The following is a 24983-nucleotide window of genomic DNA, read 5'->3' as shown; positions in this document are numbered from 1 at the left end:
ATAGATAGATAGATAGATAGATAGATAGATAGATAGATAGATAGATAGATAGATAGATAGATAGATAGATCGATCATTGGTTTGAACAATTTTATTGACACTTTTAACAGTAATTAAACACATTCACAATACTTTATTCATCCATGGCGATGTCTACTAGGTATGGATTCGGCGACGTGAAATATCGATTTCTATTTTTTAACCCTGGTCATATGCCTCGAGAGGGGTGACCGACAGCAAGACAAACACATACACAAAAACAATGAAAAGAAAAAAAGGAAAAAGTAGCAAAAAACACAAAACATTTGACCATGTCCAACCCAAATGCCCAAACACCCAAACATGTTATGCACCTCGGCACCCAAGTTGGCCATGCTGTTGGCCCTCCAGAAGAAACGGGACACAAGAAAGCGGCCATGTCAGGTTGACGCAACACACTCTTCTGTTCAACTGCAGGGCCCGACAGCTTTCACTGGTTTACCCCTGCCACATCATACAGGTGCCCTGGCCATCACTTAGAATGCGTCTAAACATCCCACTTTCCTTTTACAACCCCTCTCCACTCATTCCAATGACCAGCAAGAGCTCCAGCTTCCAATACATTTAGACCTCTTTCGTGCAGTGCACTCATAACACCATCCATACACGTCCATCGCGGCCTGCCTCTTGGTCTCTTTCCCTTTACTTCTGCTCTGCAGATCCTCTTCAACATTTGCTCCTCATCCATGTGTCCCCTCTCTATCCTCTCATCTCTATCTCTACTCCCTAAGAGACAGCAAGGCACAGGAAGGGGGGCGGGAGACCGGAAGGTCTTGCAAACCCTAGTTATAGGGTCACTAAATGTGAGGGGATGTGGAAGTAAAGCGACTGAGTGGAAGAAAGAAGAGATCGGATGGATGATGACAAAAAGGAAGGTTGATGTGTTAGCCTTGAGTGAAACAAAGATGAAAGGAAGGGTGAATTACAGCTATGTGAAATAAATATATGAATATCACGACCTAAAATATTTTCAAGACTTAACGTTGGTATTTAGTTCATGTATTTTTGCCTATCATTCTATTCAAAGTTTTTTACTGAATGAAGCTTTGTGTGTACCAGTAGAAAGCACTAAATATTACAGAGTGTCCCGTTAAAAAGTTTTGAATAATATTTTCTCTATAAAGTATGTGTTAACAATGCCCAACTGAGTTTACAGAGACTTTAAAACATACCTATCTACTTTTATTCTACTTTTACGACCGCTGTTCAGGGACCGCTGTTCAGGGACACATTGGGAAGCAGGAAAGGTATGAGGGTTAGAGAGTAGTTTCATGCACGTCTTTGGGGTTTTTATTTTGTTAGTGTACCCTGAACATGGTCCAACCCCTAACCCAACCCCCCCAAAAAGATGAATAAAGAAGAGTTTATCAATACTTGAGGAATGAGCTGACTGAGGATGCGACCATAACTTTAAGCCAGGAGATGGCGGCAGAGAGTAGCAAAATTCCAAGTTGCGGACACTATCTTTAAATGAGAATAAACCATACAAACACAACGTGGCCCCTAGTTACTCACTAGTTGGGGGTGACCAAGATGATCCGGATTGGAGCCGAAATGGGCAAGACAGGATCGGTCTAAGAATGTATTTTTTTTACATGGGGTACATTTACAATTTGAAAATAATGAAGATCTTGTATACGATGAAAATCTTGTGAAATACGGGGAAAACGAATAAAGTATGAGACCATAAAATGTATATGAAGTGAAATAATATCGGGTTTGTAGTTCGGATGTCTAATTCACTCGAAAGAGATTTGAGGTGATGGTTCAATTAGGAAAACCTTACAGAGAGTCATCAACACATTTATTGGCTGCTCCCTGCCCAGTCTGTTCACAATGCCAAAGTAGACCACCGCAGCCACCACCCCTCTTACCTTTTGTGCTTAAAACAAAGGGTAACAGGCTCAGAGACAGTTTCTTCCCCAAAGGTCATATATCTATCTACTTTTATTTTGGAAATAACCATCACTTCCAAAACAACCGTGAAAAATATATTTCTTGTGACTTATTTAGGGATTTTTGTTGCTGCTAAATGTTATTGTATTTCTTTTCATTGCACAATCGTTATGATTCATTATTATGTAGCTTTCCAAATTCGAACAAGCCCAAACTCGAATTTGGTGCTTGTATAACCAAGGTAATGCTCCGAATAAGAATTGCTCTGTACATAAATGGCACAGTCTTATCTACAGTTTACAGTCAAAGTGTCACTACAACAGCCCCTGTTTTGGCGGTATATTGCTAAGAATCCTTTATATGGTAGATCATTAAATAATGTAGGTTCTCTGTTGGGACACTTTATGATAAAACCCACAGAACAAACTGTAGTTACCCCAAAATCTCGCTGTCCAAGCACACAGGACAATTTCATTGGGTGAGCGCTAAGGGTGGGCAGAGCTATGCAGACACAGCAGGCTCCTCTCTCTTTCTCACACGTGAGCACTGTGTTGAAGGGAAATACACCCGTAAACTTTTTGTTTGGAGTTTTTGGTAACATTTTTACAAAATAACTCAATTTGTATCCGGTTTTGATTTTTTTTTGTAACGGTAAAAAGATCTTAAGTGTCTGTGGAAGGGAGACAAGTTTAAAGTCGTAAATTGGTTGATATGGGACACTGTCATGATTACTGATGTAATGCACTTGTGCCCGCTCTTTTGGCGCCAACTACCTCGGACTCTGACTGGCTCCCTGTCACTATTTAAACCCACGTCTTTCTGTCACCTGTTGTCAGTCCGTCTGCGAACCTCCGTTTACTCTAGGCAAGCTTTTTTCGACCTTGACTCACTCCTATTTTGCTCCCATCTGTTCCCCGGCTTCGACCCGTTTTTTGATCCTGACCACGTCTACTCTCCTCTCCTGGCTTTCGACTCGTTGCTGATCCCGACCACGTTTTTTGCTACTGACCCGTTTTTTCCGTTCCCGACACCGCCATTGCTCGCCACGGAAGTCCCACTTCCGTATTCAGAGCGACCTGCTTCCCGCGACCAGCGATCACCGGATCGTGGGTGCAATAATTTCCTTTCTTCCCAATAAAACTGAGAGAAACATATCGCAAGTGGGTCCTGTCTCTGTTCTGGTCCTGACAGGACACAGGGTCTGGCATTGCTATTATTTCCCAAATTTTATCAAATCATCTAACGTCATACAGAGGAATAAAATGCGCTGAAATATTAGCTTTTGTCTGGTATGGCTCGCTCAAAAATATATTTATAGATATTTTGCTATTATGGTTCTTCGGGTCAAAAAGGTTAGCAACCCCTGCGCTGGTGCCATGTGTAGTCTGGTTGCATACAATATTGACAGTAAGGACAATTTAATTAATTTCAATTTGAATATCGTTCCTACGCACTTAAAACTTAGGCCAGGCTACAAGCACTGCCTTGCAAATATTTTACTATTTACTCAAATGTTATTTTCTTATTCTTATTTCTTTATCTTATTTCTCTCTTTAAATGGTGAAAGTGTGTAGCATTTAGTGCCTCCTAGTGATGGAAAAAAATCTTTCATTCAGTAAAAAAGATTTCGATACAAGCACTGCCTTGCAAATATTTTACCATTCACCCAAATGTTATTTTCTTATTCTTATTTCTGTATCTTATTTTTCTCTTTAAAAGGGAAAGTGTGTAGCATTTAGTGCCTCCTAGTGATAAAAAAAAATCTTTCATTCAGTAAAAAAGATTTCGATACTAGGCTAATATCCATTAACCATCATATCAATGTAAATTTATTATAAAAATCTTAGGTTGAGAAATGTGTATTTCTTTAAAATAGTGGAATCCCTACTTAGGCCGCTGCCATGTTTGTCTGCCGTGTTGTTGCTTGCTGTGGCGCTGGTTTTCGTTCACATTAGACAATAGTGCCAACTAGTGGTCAAATATTACACACTTTAAGTATTTTATTACATGTTTATCCTGGAGTGCCACGTCTAATCTCGTTGTCAATAATGTTCATTATTTTATCTATGACAACAAAAAGATAATTATAATTTTCACTAAAAATACAATCATTTGTTAAGGATACTCCAAAAGCGTCTTAAGAAATAAAAAAAACAAAACGTCATACACAAAAAAAGAATAATTTGTCTAAAATGACGCGAGGCAAACTCGGAAGTGTGGCGCATCGAGCTGTCTGCGTCACGCGCATGCGCAGTGGCCACGGCGCAGCTGTCCCCGCAATGGCCGCCGCTACAGCAGGAATAAACAAGCAGGGCGTCCTGGCGACCATGGAGCCGTGCTTTCGACACGGCCGGGCGGCCAATGGAGCCTCCGTCAAGGTCGGGGAGGTTTGCAAACATAAACTAAAATGTATTGTTTGGATAAGCCTTCGGGAGATACGCCACTGCTATCCTGGCTATTACGAGCCTGAACGCCGAATAGACGTTAGCTAGCTCACTGCTTCAATGAGATTTCGTATCGAGTAATCTATAAATTGACACTAATTCAAAACCATAGGTAAAATCATTTAATTCTTTCGTTGGTGTCTCGTAACAGTTTTATCTTAAAATGATATTTCGTGTGTGGGGCTGTAGAGCAGGCCTATGAATCTGTATTTTATGCCAATAATCAATAGAATGAAATTACATTCAATTATCCTCACCAAATTTTGGAGTATCTCTCCTTTAAAATTTATTAGGAATCCATTTTGATTTTTGTGATAAAGTGCGGAGGCATTTGTGAAGCAACTGCCAACTTTTAAGATTAAAATGACCTTTCTCTGTTCATATGGCTGCACTTCAGGGGTCTCAAAATTAATTTACTGGGGGACTGTGAGAGAGTGGTCTGGGTTAGGTCGGGTAGGCTTGCATTACGCCACAAGAAAACTTCCGATAAAGACATTCTATTGTTTTTGCATATCTTTAATAATTTCTCTCCAAAGTCAAGTCATGTTTATTTGAACAGCCCTTTATCATAAGGAGTCTCAAAGGGCTGCACAGACTATTGCAAACTACAGACTATTACACACCCTCCCCTGATCTAAAACCTACATGAGGGCAAGGAAAAACTCAAAAACCTCAACATGAGGTGACCTTGAGAAGCGACCGCAAGTGAGGTAATCACTCAAAGGGAAATAAAATATTGTTCCACAGATATTCAATATTTTGCCATAGAATACTACAGCATTCAGTGGATGGAAGACTTATCCTGTCATATGCAGAAAAATAAATGTAAAGATAAATACCTACAAATATATGGCACATAAATACATGAACACACATACGAATCATATAACACCCAAATATATGACATAAATGCAATTTTTTTCTCCAATCTCAGTCACTTTGTGTGCTTGATATAGTGTATTTGCACAAAGTAAGGATTGATTTTAGTCGATTGTATATATAAGTAAATTCTGTGCAAATTTAAACTCGATTAACAGTATTTAATACAAGCAAACCAGGAAAGCAAAATCCCCGAGATTGAGATGCAGAAAAATGTGGAGTGTCTTTCTAATTTATTTATACACAAGCACAATTCTACTGAAAGTCCTCAGTGTTTTTGATGCATAGAGCAAATACGTTCTAAAATTATGAATAAAATATTAACCCAATCAATGCCAGACGTTTCGCAAATGGGAAGTTTGGGTACCCGCCAATTTTTTGCCTTTTTGACTCATTTTTGATACTTTGGTTCTGTAGCTATATAGGCATAGGACATATTTAAAAGAAAACTTGAACCTTTGTTTTGATAGAGAAAAAGTATGATTTTAGCTTTTACCATTTTTTAGTAAGCAATATTTCAAAATACTCATGAAGACTTCCAAAAAAGCATCTTTTTGTGAAAGGATGTATTTCAAGCAGAACTTTCACTCCAGTGCTTTTTTGCATTTGTGATGCGCCCAATATTTTAAACAATGCTTTCCATAAACTCAAGGGCAAATCATGGGTCTAGTGTGTTGCTTTTTATACACTGTAATTGGAAAGATCCAGGAAATATTACTTGGGCTCTTTTAAAAAATAAAAATAAAAAATCTCCAAGCCAGCTGTGTTCATGAAAAGAGCCATACATGGCCTAAGCCCAATGCTCTCAACCCCTGACCTTTACCAAACTATATTCTTGCGGGCCACAAGTTTTAGACCACTGCTGTAGAATTTAGTCCCCTGGGTCTCATTGACATTAGTTTGCATAACCCTTGGGCGAATTCATCATGTGTCGGTGCAACTTTGTCTCAAAAATCGTCCTGAGTCATTGCTGACTTCAAACCTCATCACCCGTGTGCAATTTCTGCTCATGCATGGGCAAACAAACTTGACCTTGATTTTAAGTGTGCTGACTCCCAGGTGCTGGAGTGCGGCGTCTGCGAGGACGTCTTCTCGCTCCAAGGCGACAAGGTTCCCCGCCTGCTCCTGTGCGGGCACACCGTTTGCCACGACTGCCTCACCCGGCTGCCCCTGCACGGACAGGCCGTCCGCTGCCCCTTTGACCGTCAGGTCACAGCACTGGGTACGCTTTTAGAAATCTTCTAGAAATGAAATGGCTTAGAGTAAATGTTGCTTTTGCTGTTCATTGCTCCATCCAGGTGACTCTGGAGTGTGGGGTCTGAAAAAGAACTTTGCTCTGCTGGAGCTTCTGGAGCGACTGCAGAACGGTGCCACCAACCAGTCTGGAATGGCGGATAATTCTCTGAGAGGAATGGGCGAGGTGAATCAAGCGCTGTAACTCCCATATCCCGCTTTTTTCTAATCTTATAATTTCCAGCAATAGATGGGAATTTGTTTTGGGATACTTTTAAAATTTCGAGCTCGGTAGAAGTAAAACGGCTTACAAAGCGATTGCAGTTTAAGGAAATACTTCATGTATAAAAAAAATCGTTAACCCCATCCTAATATAACAGTGCTGTTTTTTTCCCCGATTTTTGAATGCATGAAAGCTAGGAATACTGTCTCAGTTATTCATATTTTTATTAACTTTACGTTATCGGATTTATTCATATTCTAAATTTCATAAATTAACTGTTGGCATGCGACAATGGCCTTTACTTACTTACCTAGATGCAATAATGACCATTCTGGGTCACATATTATTAGGCCATTATATGTGACTCAGTATGGCCATTATCCCATACAATATAATTTTGAAAGCCAGTATTTTCTCATTAATGTTTCCTACACATTCATCTGTTGGTAGTTAAGCCATGATCGCATGAAAAATCTATAAACAATAAGGCCACTATCGCACAGACGTTTTATCTATTTGGATTTTTGCAATAATCCCTTGACAACTGTGATTTCAAAGAATAAAAATCTAAATAAATCTAGGCGTCTTAAGCGGCTCGTTAAATTGAAAAGAAATTCATCTATTAAATCGGACTCTGAGAAAAGACAGAAGAGCGCAAAAAAATGGTGATCGCCACTCGGTGTTCTGTGGATTATTATCGGGTTTGAGAAGCGACTGAGGCAGCGATGAGAAAGCAATACTGAGGCTGCAGGTCGGGCCTACTGCTACGGCTTGGCAAACAGCTCTCTTAAGCCACCCTTAAGGGAGCCTGTATCTCACCAATGCCAGGTCCATTACCAATGAAACGGATGACCTGCAGCTACAACTTGTGAGAAACAGCTTTATTTGTAGTATTTTAATCATCACTGAGTCCTGGCTCTCCTCGCCGCCAACCAATGCTCGCGTGCAGCAAGCCAGCTGCTCTCCTTACTCTGAAAGGAGAAGCCCTCTAATTTAGTTTTACTTGAGTATAATGACAATAAAGGCCATTCAACTGCATATCTGTGTTCTTTGTTTTTATATGTAAATCTATAGTTGGTATTGTGTTATCTGTATACTCTAAGTTAATAAGGACGTCATCTCAAGGTAAGTTTGGCCCTGGGGGCTTTCATGAATTTGCAATGCTTTTTCGCAGATTTTTAGTTTTTGTGGGCAGTTTCGGACCCATTAACCACAATAACAGAGGGATCTCTGTATTCACCAGCCCTAGCAAACTGATAATAGTCTGTGAAATTTGGTTTATTTTCGCTTGTAGGAAAACAAAATATATATATATGAGGATTTACAAGTTCCATCTTTTCAACTGTTGCAGTGCATCATCCGCTGCGACGAGGACGAGAGCCACACGGCAACCGTGTACTGCACGGTGTGCGCCACCCACCTTTGCAGCGAGTGCTCACAGCTGACGCACTCCACGCGCACGCTGGCCAAGCACCGACGCGTACCACTTGCCGACAAGCCTCACGAGAAGACCTTATGCCCGCATCACCAGGTGCACGCCATTGAATTTGTCTGCCTGGAGGAGGGCTGCCAGCAGGGGCCGCTCATGTGCTGTGTGTGCAAGGAGTACGGCAAGCACCAGGGACACAAGGTCAGCTAATGCCGGTGACCGCAACGGGAAACTCGTATTTGATGAAGCCTGAATGTGACAATTGCGGCTAGGTTCGCCGGAAAAATGTGACTTTTTTGGAACTATCAAGACCTGAATCCGATCTTAATGGCACATGTCCAATTTTTTTTCACACCGGAACTAGGCCACTTTCAAATGTCCTAAATCCGATACATTTCTTATCTTTTGGAATGCAAATGCTAAAATGGTACAATGATTACTTATTATACTAACCCCCTGTAAAATTTTCAATTGGCATTTTTACAGTGATTAATTAATCATTGGTGGCCCTCATTCTTATAAAGTACTGCAGAAAACCCTTTATGTTGTCTGATGTGTTGTTGTGCCTCCTCAGCATGCTGTCCTCGAGACCGAGGCCAACCAGATCCGGTCATCCATCCTAGACATGGCGCAATGCATCCGCACATTCACAGAAGAAGTGTCCGATTACTCACGGAAGCTGGTGGGCATCGTCCAGCAGATTGAAGGCGGCGAGCAGATCATGGAGGATGGCCCCGGCATGGCGCACACGGAACACGTGAGACTGGACAACATACATGTCGGGTATCTCCAAATGAGATTTTTTTTTAAACTAACAAACGCGTTCATCCAGGTCCCCGGCACGGCGGAGAGCGCTCGCTCCTGCGTGTGTGCTTACTTTGCGGACCTCCATGAGACGCTGTGTCGTCAGGAAGAAATGGCACTAAGCGTAGTGGATGCTCATGTCCGTGAGAGGCTTATTTGGCTGAGGCAACAGCAGGAGGACATGACCATACTGCTCTCTCAGGTCTCCACGGCCTGCATGCATTGCGAGAAGACACTTCAACAGGTGGAGTGAAACAAATCTTACAGATGGTGGGCTGTTCTGATATACTTGCTTTATGAATCCACATGGCCCTGTAGGACGACTGCAGAGTCGTTTTGGCCAAGCAGGAGATCAACTGTCTGCTGGAGACTCTTCAGAAGCAACAGCATCAGTTCACAGAGTTGGCTGACCACATCCAGCTGGATGCAGGCATCCCGGTCACCTTTACCAAGGTAGGCGCCGCCAGAGTCTCAGCCACTATCATTTAGATACAAAATATGGGTACTTCTGGAGACTTTTTTGTGCATTTATCTTTTGTTTTGATTCATAACATAAAGTTATAAATTTACTCATTCAGTTCTCAAAAATGGTTGTCATTTTTTCCACACACTGAAACTAATTTAATATCTGTTTTGAAAAGTTATCAGAAGTATTCATAAATGTTGTGGAAGTTCTTCAATGGCCAATTTGTTCTGGTTTTATTGGATTTCTATTTGTCCCATGTTAAATTTATTCTCTTTTCTGGTAAAAGGATCTCATTTATATTTGGTAAAATTGTTGTATAGGTAATAAGAGGGTTGGAAAAGTAGTCAAAAATCTCACAAGTGTCTGTCACAAAATGAGTTAATACCCATGTTTAGATAGATAGATAGATACTTTGTTCATCCCCGAAGGGAAATTCACATTTCCAGCAGCATCCCTGAGCTGAGAACAATCGAGAACAATCGAAAATAACACGGGAGCTGCTGGAGTGGCTGCCATTCGTGACGGCGCCGGAAGAAAAGATTCAATTTGAATCATGTACAAACAAACAAACAATTGAATCATAAACAAACAAACAAAATATTCATGTTTCAATAAGTGGAGTGTTAATAAAATTGGGGGAAAATAATTTCTGATACTGATATAACCAGATAAAACTAATTTTAAGTTACCTGTCCAAATGAATGTTGTGCCATACCTCGTGGAAATGTTCTATGCCATTGACAACTGCGCAGGTACAACTATTTTTTCTTACAAAGAGGCTGGAAGTGAATGGGTGGATAAACGTAATACTTCTACTAGTGTTTAAATGGTGTCTTGAGTCGTAAGGACAAGTACCGTATTTTCACGACTATAAGGCGCACCTAAAAGCCTTCATTTTTTTTTTCAAAAGCTGACCACGCGCCTTATATATGGATCAATATTGAGTCGCAAGATCTCGCAACTAAGGCAAGCAGCCGACGACTAGATTTTCCCCCGTAGGTGAAGTAGTCCGCGGTGAATGCTGGGATATATATTTAAACGTTTCATTTCCTAACCTATGTGTCAATCATAATTTGAATTGGTCACATGCAGGCAATACACAAAGAGGTAAGTATTAGTTTCAGGAGCGAGCAGCAGCAAGTCAACTGCAGGAGAGAGAGTGGGAAAGGTGAGATGGCACAACATTCATTTGGACAGGTAACTTAAAATTAGTTTTATCTGGTTATATCAGTATCAGAAATTATTTTCCCCCAATTTTATTAACACTCCACTTATTGAAACATGAATATTTTGTTTGTTTGTTTGTACATGATTCAATTGTTTGTTTGTTTGTACATGATTCAAATTGAATCTTTTCTTCCGGCGCCGTCACGAATGGCAGCCACTCCAGCAGCTCCCGTGTTATTTTCGATTGTTCTCGATTGTTCTCAGCTCAGGGATGCTGCTGGAAATGTGAATTTCCCTTCGGGGATGAACAAAGTATCTATCTATCTATCTATCTATCTATTGGCTAAAGTTATTCAGGGGGTAAAGGAGGCGGGTACGTTTTAGCATTTACAGGTTTGCATAGGCTAAAGCGGGGCAAAACTAAGTCTCCAATTGGCCGAAAAATATGAATGTGAATCACAAGTTAGGTTGCTCTACGGCCTGGAGAAAACATTTTTAACTAGTCTATATTTGTAAACAGAAATTATGGGGATAAACAGACAGCTAGCAAAGAGCAACGACTATCGATGCAGATACTTCTCGGCAGATTTTTCCTTCTTTTGTCGGCATCATTGCGTGTTTTGGAGTGTGTAAATATTTTACACGGTTGGATTTACTACACTCACGGATGTAAGAGGACCATGTTTGCGTATTTTTATTGAACCTGATGCCTGCAAGACGACTTTGGTGAGCTACCCCGGCTTTATACTTTCCCAGTATCTTGTTTCAGACTGATCTTGAGGTTTCTGTGATGAGTCTATTTTAAAATTCAATTCAAAGTGTTTATTGTCCTGCACAGTAAAGAACCACATTTCCCTGCACAATCAAATTCTTGTTTTGCTCCACACAGTTGCCAGCAAGAAAGAAAATTGAAACTAAAAAATGGTTGACATGTCTTGAATCATTCGAGTTTAACCTTCCTAATGAAATGTGGAATGACGCATTTGACGGATTGGTGACATCGTACAGACACATATTTGCTTCTTTGCGAGACGTCAGAATGTTAAGGGGTTAATAAGTTTGACTGAACTGACTGTTTAGTTGACGTTCCCACTTTAGCGCTTTATTGTCCGGTGCGCCTTGTGTATGGAAAATATAGGACAAAAAAACTATTTTTGGGGGGTGCGCCTTATAACCTGGTGCCTTATAGTTGTGAAAATATGGTGCATATTGATATTAAATTGGTTATTTTTCAGGACAACCGTGTCCACATTGGTCCGAAAATGGAGATCCGTGTGGTGACTCTGGGACTGGACTGTGCTGGTAAAACCACCATCCTCTTCAAGCTCAAGCAGGATGAGTTCATGCAGCCCATTCCCACTATTGGTATGCTAAATCATTAAATAACTCATTATATAGCTACTATATTTACTTTGTATTCCTCTTTTTAACAAGGTTTCAATGTGGAGACAGTGGAATATAAAAACTTGAAATTCACCATATGGGACGTTGGAGGAAAACACAAGCTGAGGCCCTTGTGGAAACACTATTATCTTAACACTCAAGGTAACATTTTTGGCTTTGAAATCCTTCTATGCATTGCTATTTTATTCCTGTGAGTCTTCTTGCCATGACTTAATCGACATTGGACAATATCAGAAAAATCTTGTTGCTAATGTATGTTAAATGGCTTATTATTGTTCTCCACACAGCGGTGGTATTTGTAATTGACAGCTGTCATCGGGACCGTCTGATGGAAGCGCATAGCGAACTGGCCAAGCTGCTGACTGAGAAGGAGCTTAGAGATGCCCTGCTCCTCATTTTTGCTAACAAACAGGTACAAATTAGCAGTGCAATGTTTTATTCTCAGTGGTGCTTTTAGAAACACAATTTGGAAGCTTTTCCCATGTGTGGAGCTCAGGTTGCCTCATCTCACAACTTTTTCCCATGCTTGCCCAGGACGTTCCCGGCGCCGTTTCAGTTGAGGAGATGACCGAGCGTCTGAGCCTGCACAAGCTGTGCTGCGGAAGGAGCTGGCACATTCAAGGCTGCGATGCCCGCAGTGGGATGGGCCTCCACGAGGGCTTGGATTGGCTGTCCAGGCAACTGGTGGCTGCGGGCGTCCTGGACGTGGCCTAGAACATCCTGGAAGTAGTTTAGAACGTCCTGGACGTAGCCGTCGCTGGTTTGACGAGCGTTTATCTGTGAACAGACACTTGAAGGTATGTGTTAGAAGAGCTTTGAGATGGATAACTGCTCCTTTCCTTTGGGGAGACTGTGAGGTACCGAAAAAGGCCATGTGAGCCGGCTAAACTTTATACTAAACTGACTCCAGTATGGAAAGCACGATGTATAGCATAGTGGGTAAATATGTTCATTTATTCACTGTGTAACTACGGCTGATTGACATCATTGTTAAATACTCAAATTTATGAGAAAAGTTTCAACCTTTCTATACAATCCTTGATATCCAACTTTAAAGGTCCATATACTAGTACTCTTTGTCCTCGTGAGTAAAAGGATTCAGAGCATGACTTTGCCTCATTAATGTAACATTTGCTGTTTCTGTTTTCCACTGCTGCCTTCAGCTGGACTACTAACGTTACTATAGAGGCAAAACTGTGCACCTGTTGACATCAAAGCGCTACTCGTAATATTAGCTGCATATGATGTGGTTTGGACCCACATCAATGCATTTCCTGTCACTAATGTATACAGCCGTCAACAGTAGTGAAAGGTTTAATCCCAAAGACATTCATAGCTTTTAACGGCAGTGAATGACTTGAAACCACCCTAATCACCCTACTAGTTCGTCAAAGTCGTCATTTATGTTACAGAAGTGCCCAAATTGTGTGTATTTATGTAGAGGACATACATTAAATATAAGTAGTGCATCAAATGTAACCTTTTTTTTCCTAATTCATAAACTAACGATGACAGGGACTGTAATAGAAGACGGACCTTTGAGCTGAATTTCAAAAGTTACAGAATAAATGCTTACTTTAGCTGCGGTTGGTGGAGGTACATTTTAGAAGGGTCGTTATTCTGTTACAGAACAAAACGTTTACTGACGATATTTATACTGTAGTGTTCATGTTTTGTGTGTTGCACGTTTAAATTGGGGTCAACGCGCTCTACTGTCTCCTCCCAGTATTAAACAGGTCTGGACGGTCTCTGTGAAGCCGTCAGACAACCTTAACAACCCAGCCACCCCTTTGTAATGTAATGTGAAACCCCCTCCTCCTGCCACTGATTCTTTTGTCACATCGGCAAGGACAGGCAACCCTTTGCGTTTATTCATTGCTATGTAATGTTTATTACTTGTGTGAAAGACGAAATGAAAAAAAATAAATGTCAGTGGGAAGACTTTTTCTGTGTAGTCTGCAAAAACATAAAAGCACAGTACGCCTGAACATCTTTTGTTACCATTTGACTGGATGACTGCTTTCGCCCAACCTCCCAAATTATTCATATTGTGATGCTGTCAAATAAACTGACCATAAATTTAAGCATGTCCTTTTTGAGATGGTTATTTTCCACACATTTTGATGGATTAAATACCCAATATATGTGTTGTTTATGTTCTTCCCCTACTAAACTTGGGTACATTTGAAATCACAAAATAAGCTCCAGGTAGAGACAAACTATATGTAAAACATAGTACTGTTTAATCTTTTAAAATAAAATGTACAGAAAGCATACAAATGATCACTTGACAGTGATGTTAATGATGCTAATGTCCTCATATGGCTTGTCCGTTTTCGGGTGAACTTTGGCATTGGAAATCCTCTGCACGGCCTCCATGCCTTTGATGCACCTTCCGAACACTGTGTGCTTGTTGTCCAGCCATGGCTGCAGAGCAAAAGTGAAGGAAATGTATGTTAATTACAAATACGATATGGAGGGGGAAATCATTTTAAGACGTTCAATCCGTTTCCTAAAGGTCATAGGAAGAGTAACTTGGCACCATTGTGTGGTACATAGGCAGTCACACACATGTGGACGCATAATGAGTTACTCACCGTGGGCACCACCGTGATAAAGAACTGTGAGCCGTTGGAGGCGGGCCCCGCGTTGGCCATGCTGAGCGTGTAGGGCCGATCGTGTCTCAGGGTGCCGTGGAATTCGTCTTCAAACTCGCTGCCCCAGATGCTCTCCCCACCCATGCCTGTTCCTGTTGGGTCTCCGGTCTGGATCATGAAACCCTGTAGGCGCAACGCCAGTTTCAATTTCAAACGGTAGCTTACTTGTTTTACTTTTCCTGTGCAGCCTGGCTGATTTCAGCTTTTGTTGTTGTTGTTCTTGTGTTGGATTTTGTTAAAGCCCGTGTGTGTATTATGTAGTGACTCTCTGGCGTGTTATGCATGACCCTACATATGGTGGACGCAAAGTGATTCAGGAATCTTTTCCCATTGTTTCCTTCTTTAGCCACTCGTGGTAGCCACTTGGCTTCAGGCTATGACTCACCGTTATTTTTAGCTGCTATGTGTAAATAAAGCTTGCTTCGTTCTTCAGTGTTACTTAGCTTCCACGGCTGAGTTTTGTGATTTGGGGTTCACACGCTTGACAAATTCTGGTTTGCTCTTGCAATCTGTTACTGCCATTTTTAGTAACTTGATCAACAAGTCACTAAAGATAGCTACTTATACCAGCTCTGACCAATTTCAACTATTAGGTCTATTCAGCTGCTCAAGTTGTGTCCAGCTTGATCTTTGGTGTTCTGTCCCTGGCTCAAATTCATGCTTGCTCACAAAAGAACATTTGGTAGTAGCCTTCCAAATTTTCGAGCCTCCGTTGTCTGTGTTTTGGAATATACGGGCTTTAGCTCCATCCTACACCTTTTAAAGAATTTTAGAGGCAACATTTCCCAATTCCTCCAGTGTAAATGATGTATTTCAAAGAGCCACAAATATCTGCGATTTACATATGAGTTTTAATCTTGCGTGTGGATTTATCAAGACTTAAGTTTGAGATCTTGAGTTACCTGCGAATATATTTGTTTTTAAGACTAATCTCTCCCCATATAGGCGTTGGGTAAAATTTATTAAGTGTCAGGAAGTTAATCGCGTTACAATTAACCACCTAGAAAACGCCATCTTATTTATTTACATGGCCCATAATAAATGTCCATTATTTATACACATTTCATAGTGCCTTTTCCAATCCCTTCTTAGCACAACACGTAGGGGGCAAATACGCCTTATCGGACAAACGAATACCAAGCTGAGGTTAATCACGAGGGAAGAAGAAATGCAATGGCAAAGTGAAGCTACCAAAGAGCTGTGTTAAGAAACATGGCAACAATCTTAAGCATTTACAAGCAATTGACCCAATATTTAATCACTTTTTAATCTTTGAAAACACAACTATATAAATTCAAGTATGTGAGGATTTCCAGCACTGTACAAACTCAGCAACAACCTCTACTGGTGAATTATTAAACACTGTCACTTGAAGTGTGCATATTGCTGTTTTATTTTAAAATAAACACGACTATAAATTATTTTATATTCTCTTGCCTGCTACATGTTAAGCTAACAATAGCAGTAGCCAGTTTGGCTCCTCCCTTCCGTCACCAGAGAAAATAGTCATGTGATCTTCAAGCATCGCTGGGGGGATATTTAATACTATGTAAATATCAGTGGTACAAAAAAAAAGCCCCACCCTGGGATTTTTCTATTTGGCAACTGATTAGGATATTGTTCAAACAACACTAACCTTAATGACCCTATGGAAGATGTGTCCGTTGTAGTAGCCATTCCTACTGTGAACACAGAAGTTCTCCACAGTTTTTGGACACCTACGATGAGAGGAGATGTGAGGATTTGTCAGGAAATTTCAGGACAGGTCAATGACTGCCACCCACTCGACAGGGAAGAGCTTGATGTGGATGTCGCCCATGGTGGTGTGGATGATGGCACTATCTGACACTCTTTTTGGTCCCTCGGCCTGCGTGGCGGCCATCACTTCCTCTTTCGAGGGCTTCTCATTGAAGATGTCTCGGTCTGAGTCGGCGCTTTTAGTGTCCTCGGGTTCCCTCTTTGAGAACTTAACAGGAGAAAAGCAAAAAAAAATTGTTTTGAGGTCTGATTATATTGGTTTTATTTTACAGAACCGTACAACCCCAGGTAGCAGCGTACCAGACATATGATATTTTCACGTTATGATGTGGAGTATGATGTTTTTTCAGCCTTTCGTTACAGAATTTCCCCCACCATAAGACATCAACAACTAATTATTTCACATGCAGTCTTCATGTGCATGTGCTTCGGTTGATGTCGATGCTGGTCTGCTATTAGTTTGACTCGCAGCCACAAAGATGCTGATTTGCTTTTGGCTGAGCTCAACAATGTTCCTTTTTTTTGCTTAGTCCAGAATCTTGTGTAACAAACTAATTAGTTTAGCTAAGGGTCCTTATACTAGCAGTTATGCTATTTGCAGAAACAAAAGATAACAATGGAAAAAAGCTTGAGATAATAAAGAAATACGAAGAAGGCACACACATTGTTACCCTCGCTACGGAATATGGCAGAATCGACAATAAGGAGGCGAAAAAAAGCAACAAAATCTAAGCGCACAACGAACTTTCAAAATCAGTTTTCAATTTAATTCACTCTTCCCCGTGTACCCACAAGCTGTACCTGCTCATGTCACATCACACCAAGATTAAATTCAATTTTAATAGTCCTTTACATGTGAACTTATAACGTTATTGAATCATATCGATGTATATTACATGTTAATATGAATTACTATAATTGTGTAAATGGTGTTAAATATGTATTTACAATTGTACTGTGGTACAGGGTGTTTAGGATGCGTTAGCTAATGACCATTCAGTGTTTCCCATAGAATTTTGTGCGACTGGTGGGTGGACAGCCTAAGGGGCTTCGGGGTAAGCGTCCTCCAGAAAACATATTGTGCATTTTATATACAAACACATAGATCTGGTGAATTTTAAAGCAAAATAAAGAAGCTAGATCTATGACTTTATTCCTTTATTGTAAGCACACAGAATTCCTTAAAAACTGCAAAACAAAAATTAGAAACATTAACTCCTAAGTGCTATAAACATTTTTTTAAACTATTTACAATTCAACACAGAACCTCTGAAACCCCCCTGCCAAATATAGATTAAAAAACCAAAATATCATTCGTCTTACTGAATGTTGGCATTTAGGAACACAAAGTGCTAAGCTTTAAAGGCCTGATTTAGATTCTTCTGTCAGTGATAGACAATGCACTATGTTTTTGAGCCATTCAAATAATCAAAATGAGTCCAAATAAGGATCATTTTCCTGCTTCTACTCTTTTTTAAATTTCTTTTTTGTCCTCCGTTTTGCAATCTCTCTTGAACTGTTTCTGTGGTCAAAGAGCTGTGCTTCTGCACAACAACGAAACGAGAAACACTCAAATTATTATTTTAATTTAATACATTTTAATATGAATAAAATGAGTCAAACTAAGGATCATTTTCCTGCTTTGACTCATTTTTTTTTTTTTTAAATCCTTTTTGTCCTCCGTATTGCAATCTCTCTTGAATTGTTCCTTTGCTCAATAACAAAACAAAAACACTAGTTTGAACCAATCGACCAAAAGTGAGAAAGGACCATTTTTTTGTTTCTTTATACAAGTTCGAGACCCTGGCCGCGAGTTTTTATATGATATGTGAAACACTGCCATAGGTTTCTATTCCCCACCAATTAAACATTTTGATCCCCACCTCAGAACGGATTCAGGTCATATCCCAGGGGCCTACTTTGATTTTGACAGCTTTGAGTTCACGATTACGTCTCACCATGTAGAACCGGTTCTTTTTGAAGGCGGTGCAGAAGACTGTGGGGTCCGGCTCCACATTTTGCAGGGCGGGATTATCTGAGGCCTTCATCTCCACAGTAGGCGCTACTTGCATAGCCTTTGCCACCCCTTGAAAAAGACTTAGCTGGACCACGCGGATGTTCTCTTGTTTCCCAAGTATGCGTACACACCTGTGAGCAGATAAACTTTCAACTTGACAGTCCCTTTCCCCCCTCATCTTCAACATGTACCTGTTGGTTTCCACATTGATGACCTTGATGCCCAGCATGGTCCCGTATAGAACGAAATGGCCCGTCTCGTCGAAGATGATATTGGTAAGTCGGATGCCGTCCACCTTCTCCAGCTCTCGCTCCACAGCCATTCGCCGGCCAAACTCCATGTCGGGGAGCTGCTGCCTCATTTGCTGCAGCTCAGTGAACATCTGGCGAGGTTAAGAAGAACACATCAGGACGTACGAGGATGTAAGGTAATAATCAGGCCAATATTTGTGGGGCAGAGGATGGCCTAAAAATATCATTGTTATAAGTCTGATAACTCAAAATATGCAACAATAATTTGTCCCCTTTAAAAATCAGAGCCAATACCAAATTTTACAGTTATTTCACAATATTATAAACGAAATAAGGGCAACGATTGTTTATTTAGTTTTTTAAAACCCCAACGTGTAATATTTGACCACAAAATGGCAATATAAACATGTGCCACAGAGCACAGCATAGCAGCAAGTTGCCAGACAGACAAGGCGCCGTCCTTAGGTAGTGATTCTATTATGTAAAAGAAAGTTTTCCGACCCATGTTTTTTTTTTAATAAAAAATTAACATTGGTTCAGGTATTTTTGCCTCATATTCAAATCAATGTTTTTTTACTGATTGAAAGTTTTTTGTACCACTAGGAGGCACGAAATATTAAACACTGTCCCTTAAATGCTCCTTTTTGTGACTTAATTTGCAGAAAAAATGTTGGCGTATCATTTTCATATTTAAAATGATTGCTCTCAAACGTTGCCACTTTCATTGTATTACCTTATTTTTATTGTTGAAATAGGCAAAATTGTCTGATACGACAAACAATATGCAAAAATTTGCTTCCTTTTCCAGATCTTAACACTACTTATTAAACTGTTCTTATTGTAAGAAATTTTCATATTTCACATTGTTTTTCTTGTTCAAACAAGAAATACTTAAAATATACAAAATTGTATTCTATAACAATGTTTTTTTTTTTTTTAGATCGTAGCAATAACTGTTTAAGTTGTGACTATTGTATGATTTATTTTTCTTATTTGACTATCTTTTACCCGTTTTATTCTTGAAACAAATGGTACTTAAAATAAATAAAACTATAATATTTCAAAAACTATTTTTTCAGATATTGGTAAAAAAAAAAAAAATTGTTAAAATGAGGAAAATAATCTGCCCTAAATATTGACGTCACGTATATTAGATCATGTCACCATTCAAAACAGCGACTATCAATGATAGATAGCGATTATGAATACATTATTTACTAATGTGCCGAAAGAAAAGGCAAATGAGGGCCGAGTTGACAGCACCCGACTCGTGTTATTCGCGAAGGAAACGTCTCTTGAAGGTGAAGGGTCCGCTAATAAACAGCTGGTTCCCTCCAGGACTCCTTTTTTCTCTTATGATTGGTCAATAGGCATTTTTAGGGGGATTTAGTTTTGTTGACGTTATATTTGTTCATAAATATTTTTACCATATACCATGTTTTTCAGTGTTAATATTTTTATATAAAACTATACAGGACTGTCTCAGAAAATTAGAATATTGTGATAAAGTTCTTTATTTTCTGTAATGCAATTAAAAAAACAAAAATGTCATACATTCTGGATTCATTACACATCAACTGAACTATTTCAAGCCTTTTATTATTTGAATATTGCTGATTTTGGCTTACAGCTGAAAAAAACTCAAAAATCCTATCTCAAAATATTAGAATACTTCCTCAGACCAAGTAAAAAAATAATTTTATAACAGCAAAACTAAATCAAACATTTGAAAATGTCCATTGATGCACTCAGTACTTGGTTGGGAATCCTTTTGCACGGATTACTGCATCAATCTGGCGTGGCATGGAGGCAATCAGCCTGTGGCATTGCTGAGGTGTTATTGATGCCCAGGATGCTTCGATAGCGGCCTTCAGCTCATTTGCATTTGTAGGTCTGGTGTCTTTCATCTTCTTCTTAACTATACCCCACAAATTCTCGATGGGGTTCAGGTCAGGGGAATTAGCAGGCCAATCAAAGACAGTGATGCCATGGTCAGTGCACCAGTTACTGGTGGTTTTGGCACTGTGGGCAGGTGCCAGATCATGCTGGAAAATGAAATCCTCATCTCCATAGAGCTTTTCAGCAGATGGAAGCATGTAGTGCTCTAAAATCTCTTGGTACACAGTTGCATTTACTCTGGACTTGATGAAACACAGTGGACCAACACCAGCAGCTGACATGGCTCCCCAAACCATTGCTGACTGTGGGAACTTCACACTGGATTTCAAGCAACTTGGATTTTGCTCCTCTCCAGCCTTGCTCCAGACTCTGGCGCCTTGACTTCCAAATGAAATGCAAAACTTGCTTTCGTCTGAAAAGAGGACTTTGGACCACTCTGCAACTGTCCAGTGCTTCTTCTCCATAGCCCAAGTCAGACGCTTCTTCCGTTGTCTTGAGTTCAGAAGTGGCTTGACCATGGGAATACGGCTATTGTAGCCCATTTCCCGGACACGTCTGTGAACTGTGGCTTATGATACCTGGACTCCAGCTTCAGCCCACTGTCTTTGAAGCTCCCCCAAATTCTGGAAGCGGCTCTTCTTCACAATTTTGTTAAGGCTGCGGTCATCTCTCTTGGTTGTGCAGCGTTTCCGGCCATATTTTTCCCTTCCAACAGACTTTTTGTGGATATGCTTTGAAACTGCACTCTGTGAACAGCCTGCTCTTTGAGAAATTTCTTTTTGTGTCTTACCCTCCTGATGGAGGGTATCAATGATGGTCTTCTGGACAGCAGTCAGATCAGCAGTCTTCCCCATACTTGTGATTTAGTTTACTGAACCAAGCTGAGTGTTTTTAAGGCTCAGGAAACCCTCGAGTTAATTAGATGATTTAGGTGATTAGTTGAATAGCTTACTTGTATACTTTTTCATGATATTCTAATATTTTGAGATAGGATTTTTGAGTTTTCTTAAGCTGTAAGCCAAATTCAGCAATATTAAAATAATAAAAGGCTTGAAATAGTTCAGTTGATGTGTAATGAATCCAGAATGTATGACATTTTTGTTTTTTTAATTGCATTACAGAAAATAAAGAACTTTATCACAATATTCTAATTTTCTGGGACAGTCCTGTAAAGTTCATTCTTTTTTTTTTCCTTTTATTTCTCTTTTTCCTTTTATTTTTTGGGGTTTTTCTTAATTTTCCCCCTTTTTAAGTCATTCTGTGCATATTGTTACATAATATCTGAAGTTTACAATTATCTCTGTTCAGCCCTTTAAGACTTGTCCTAAAGGGCTATTCAAATAAACATGGCTTGACCTATATAATGTGCTAATTTACACCTTATTTTACCAGAGAAATTATTTAGTCAAGCTAAGCACAGTTCTTTTAATGTGCTAGGACTTAACTTACCGTTAAGGATTCATCAAACACTCTCATCAGCTTTCCCGTAAGAAATCTGAAGATTCTGACTTTCCGGTCAGATGCCATGGTTGCCATTCTCTTTCCGTCGGGTGAGAACACAAGGCTGGTTGGGTACGTTTTGTGTTTGGCGAATTCGTATAAATCAGTGTCCGTCTTGTACTGCCACTGCACGTGTTTGGGGAACTTAAATTCCGAAGGGAGACCCGTCCAGTACTCCAGCATTCCCGTTTTGTCGGCAGAGACCACCACTCGGAATTTGGCGTTCAGGCGGATCTGCGACAGTGGCGAGGAGTGCATCTTGTCGAAAACATGCAGGGGCTCGCCACTTCCGCGGCCGTCATAGACGAAAATCTTGCCGGTCGATTTTTCCGAGCAGGCCACCGTGGATATGGCGTCCCCGGGGTTGTAGATCCACTCGCTCTGACCGGGTTGGAATCTAATAACAAAATGTATGAATTTATCACTCAACCACCAATAATTCTCCTTGTCGCCTTTGCGGCAGTTAAACTAAACACTCATCCAATTTACCCAAGCTTAAGCATGTTGATCATGTCAAAGTTGACCACGTCAAATACTTTCATGGCCTGGTCGTCGCCGACGGAACTACAGAGGGCGCCGTCAGCGCTGACTGCGATGCTTTCAATCACACCTACATTGAAAAGCAGCCCCACAAACACGATTATCAAACTCTCAAAGGCTTTTAAATATCTTTCAAATCAAAGGAAATACTCCTACCAAGATGACACCGAAAGTGTTTGACAAATTCAATTCCCTCATCCTCCTTTTTCTTCCAGAACTTGACGTGACCATCCTGACTGGCTGTGATGACAAAATCTGTCCTAGGGGAAAAATAGTGATGAGTGAACTTCCTCTACGGTTTACGAACACATATGGAGCAGCAGGGCGAGTTACTTGGAACAAAAGATGTGCGTGATCACATCTCTGTGCATGTAGCTCCTTTCATACATGGCAGCCGAAGGAAGATTGTCAAGGTAGACTCGCTCGTATTCCAGAACTAAATTGTGAAAAAGCACAGACGATATAGTCACTCTAACCAAAAACGTCATTTTCCCAAACTCAAACCCATCCACGTGTTGCAGATAAGGACAAACGTGTATCAGAAGAGTTCTGTGGGCTAAAAAAAACAAAACGTAACTTTGTTTTTGATGCCGCCGTTCACAACTTCAAAACAGAACAGCCAGGAACAGTCGGATGTTGGAGCAGGGTTCCCGCAGATCCTTGAAAATGTCATTGTACTAAAAATAAGGCCCTAATTGGTATTCAAATGTCTTAAATCCAAGTTCCGAAAGTCTTGAAAATGTGAACACATAAAAAGATTTATATTTGTTTCAACTAAAAAGATTATCATTTATCAATTGTCTTGATAATTCACCGATTTACTTAAGAAGCAAGATGGCGTGACCACAATAACTGAACTATCAAAACGGCAATGTGGTTTCAGTCGGGCCTTTCAGGATAGACGCATATATCAGGTATACCCACAAAACACATAGCAACTTCAGACAGAGATGTTTAATTTGGACCGCGTTAATGTGTAAATTTAATATGAAGTAGCTGTCCGACGGACGTTTTTTGCCATGACGTAAGGCTTTGCCAGGTAATGTGTGCAAGAAATATTTTAAACTCTTGCCAGTGGGAGTTAAGACACTATATTCACATATGCAAATGGCGAAACGCTTAGTTAAATTGGTCATGAATATAGAATTGTTGTTTTTCAGAAAAGTTTTACACTGGAACAAAAAAAATCATTTTTAAAGCATTATGATAAAAATGCTTCATGGATGTAGCAGAATACTCTGATTTAATTTCCCCCTATGTCCCGGTCCGGAGCCTTTGCTCTGAAAATGCCTGTCTACTAGTGATCCCAAGAGCCGAGAAGAGATCCGCAGGTATCGGGCCCCGGGGTTGTGGAATGCTCTTCCCCCTGAGATTCGAATCTGCAACCTCGGTGGAATTGTTTAAATCTAAGCTTAAAACGAACTTCTATTCTATAGCTATTGAATAAGCTATATTTTATGTTGAGAATATCTGTTTATTATTTGTTATTGCAACAGCCGATGCAGCCTGGTCATCCTGGAAGGGGAACTATCGTGCGGTCCCTTCTCAATGTTTCTTCATTATCCTCATGTTGAGGTTGAGTTTTTCCTTGCCCTTGTGTAGGTTTTAGATCAGGGGATGGTGTAATAACAATCTGTGCAGCCCTTTTAGACTCTCTGTGATTAAGCGCTATACAATTTAACATGACTTGACTAGTTATCTTCCAATTTTGACTGAGGACCCATGATGCACTCTAAACATCCTTTTTATGGTTTTCCCATGTCAAAAACTTGACAGTGCTGTTATTCAGATGGAAAGTTTTCAACTGGACCAAAAATGTGTTTTGAAAAATAGATTTGTTAAAAGATGCCTCTAATTAATGTGGGGTGCCTTTAGTTTTGTTTGTTTGGATTGTGTATGTTTATTTGTCGACTTGATCTTACTCTAGATTTAAACGTGTTGAATTTCACTTGCGTTAAACTGTGGGAACCCTGTAATGGCATGCATCGTCAATCCCAAATTGTGAACGAGACCAAACACATATTTTATACAAGTAAGCAAAACTGTGCAAGGCTTTGGAATTCACTGAAACTTGGCTTAATAAAATGTATATTTTGTGATTGTGCTTGTTATAAGCTTGCAGCTGCATGCACACTTGCATAAACATCAGTGAATTGTTTTTCAAGACGGCAACCACACCAACCTTTTCTCTTTTTGGTCGTTGCCGCCTCGCTCGGCATGGGCCCAACCCATTCCTCATTTTCTCCTTCTTCATCCTGGGTTTGATCGGCTTTCCGCTTCAATTCCACATTGTTTTCGACTGCCGCCATTGTCGACCTATTTCCGCCCCGTTCCGTCCAGTTTTACGGTACTTCCGTTCGGCGAATAAAATCAGGAA

The 24983-nt window shown here is 40.2% G+C and overlaps 2 protein-coding genes across 2 annotated transcripts; one reads left to right on the top strand and one right to left on the bottom strand.

Moving 5' to 3' along the window:
- Nucleotides 1-4161: 4161 nt before the first annotated feature.
- On the top strand, nt 4162-15079 carry trim23 (tripartite motif containing 23). Its single transcript, XM_088319815.1, has 11 exons — nt 4162-4313; nt 6318-6480; nt 6557-6678; nt 8066-8344; nt 8718-8900; nt 8976-9191; nt 9266-9400; nt 11816-11945; nt 12015-12125; nt 12272-12396; nt 12519-15079. The coding sequence occupies exons 1-11, from the start codon at nt 4182-4184 to the stop codon at nt 12696-12698; spliced, it is 1776 nt and encodes a 591-aa protein (XP_088175941.1). The 5' UTR covers nt 4162-4181; the 3' UTR covers nt 12699-15079.
- ppwd1 (peptidylprolyl isomerase domain and WD repeat containing 1) lies at nt 14205-24954 on the bottom strand. The gene is made up of 11 exons (XM_088319813.1): nt 24789-24954; nt 22940-23042; nt 22763-22866; nt 22556-22676; nt 22016-22463; nt 18608-18798; nt 18358-18547; nt 16426-16607; nt 16278-16359; nt 14582-14764; nt 14205-14411 (listed from the first exon to the last, which is right to left on the bottom strand). The coding sequence occupies exons 1-11, from the start codon at nt 24913-24915 to the stop codon at nt 14268-14270; spliced, it is 1875 nt and encodes a 624-aa protein (XP_088175939.1). The 5' UTR covers nt 24916-24954; the 3' UTR covers nt 14205-14267.
- Between the last annotated feature and the right edge of the window lie 29 nt (nt 24955-24983).

Source organism: Urocampus carinirostris, chromosome 16 (genome assembly GCF_059441175.1).
Source record: "Urocampus carinirostris isolate Australia breed hairy pipefish chromosome 16, RoL_Ucar_1.0, whole genome shotgun sequence".
Taxonomy (NCBI): domain Eukaryota; kingdom Metazoa; phylum Chordata; class Actinopteri; order Syngnathiformes; family Syngnathidae; genus Urocampus; species Urocampus carinirostris.
Note: the sequence above shows the minus strand (reverse complement) of the source record. Positions and strands in the feature narration are given on the sequence as shown.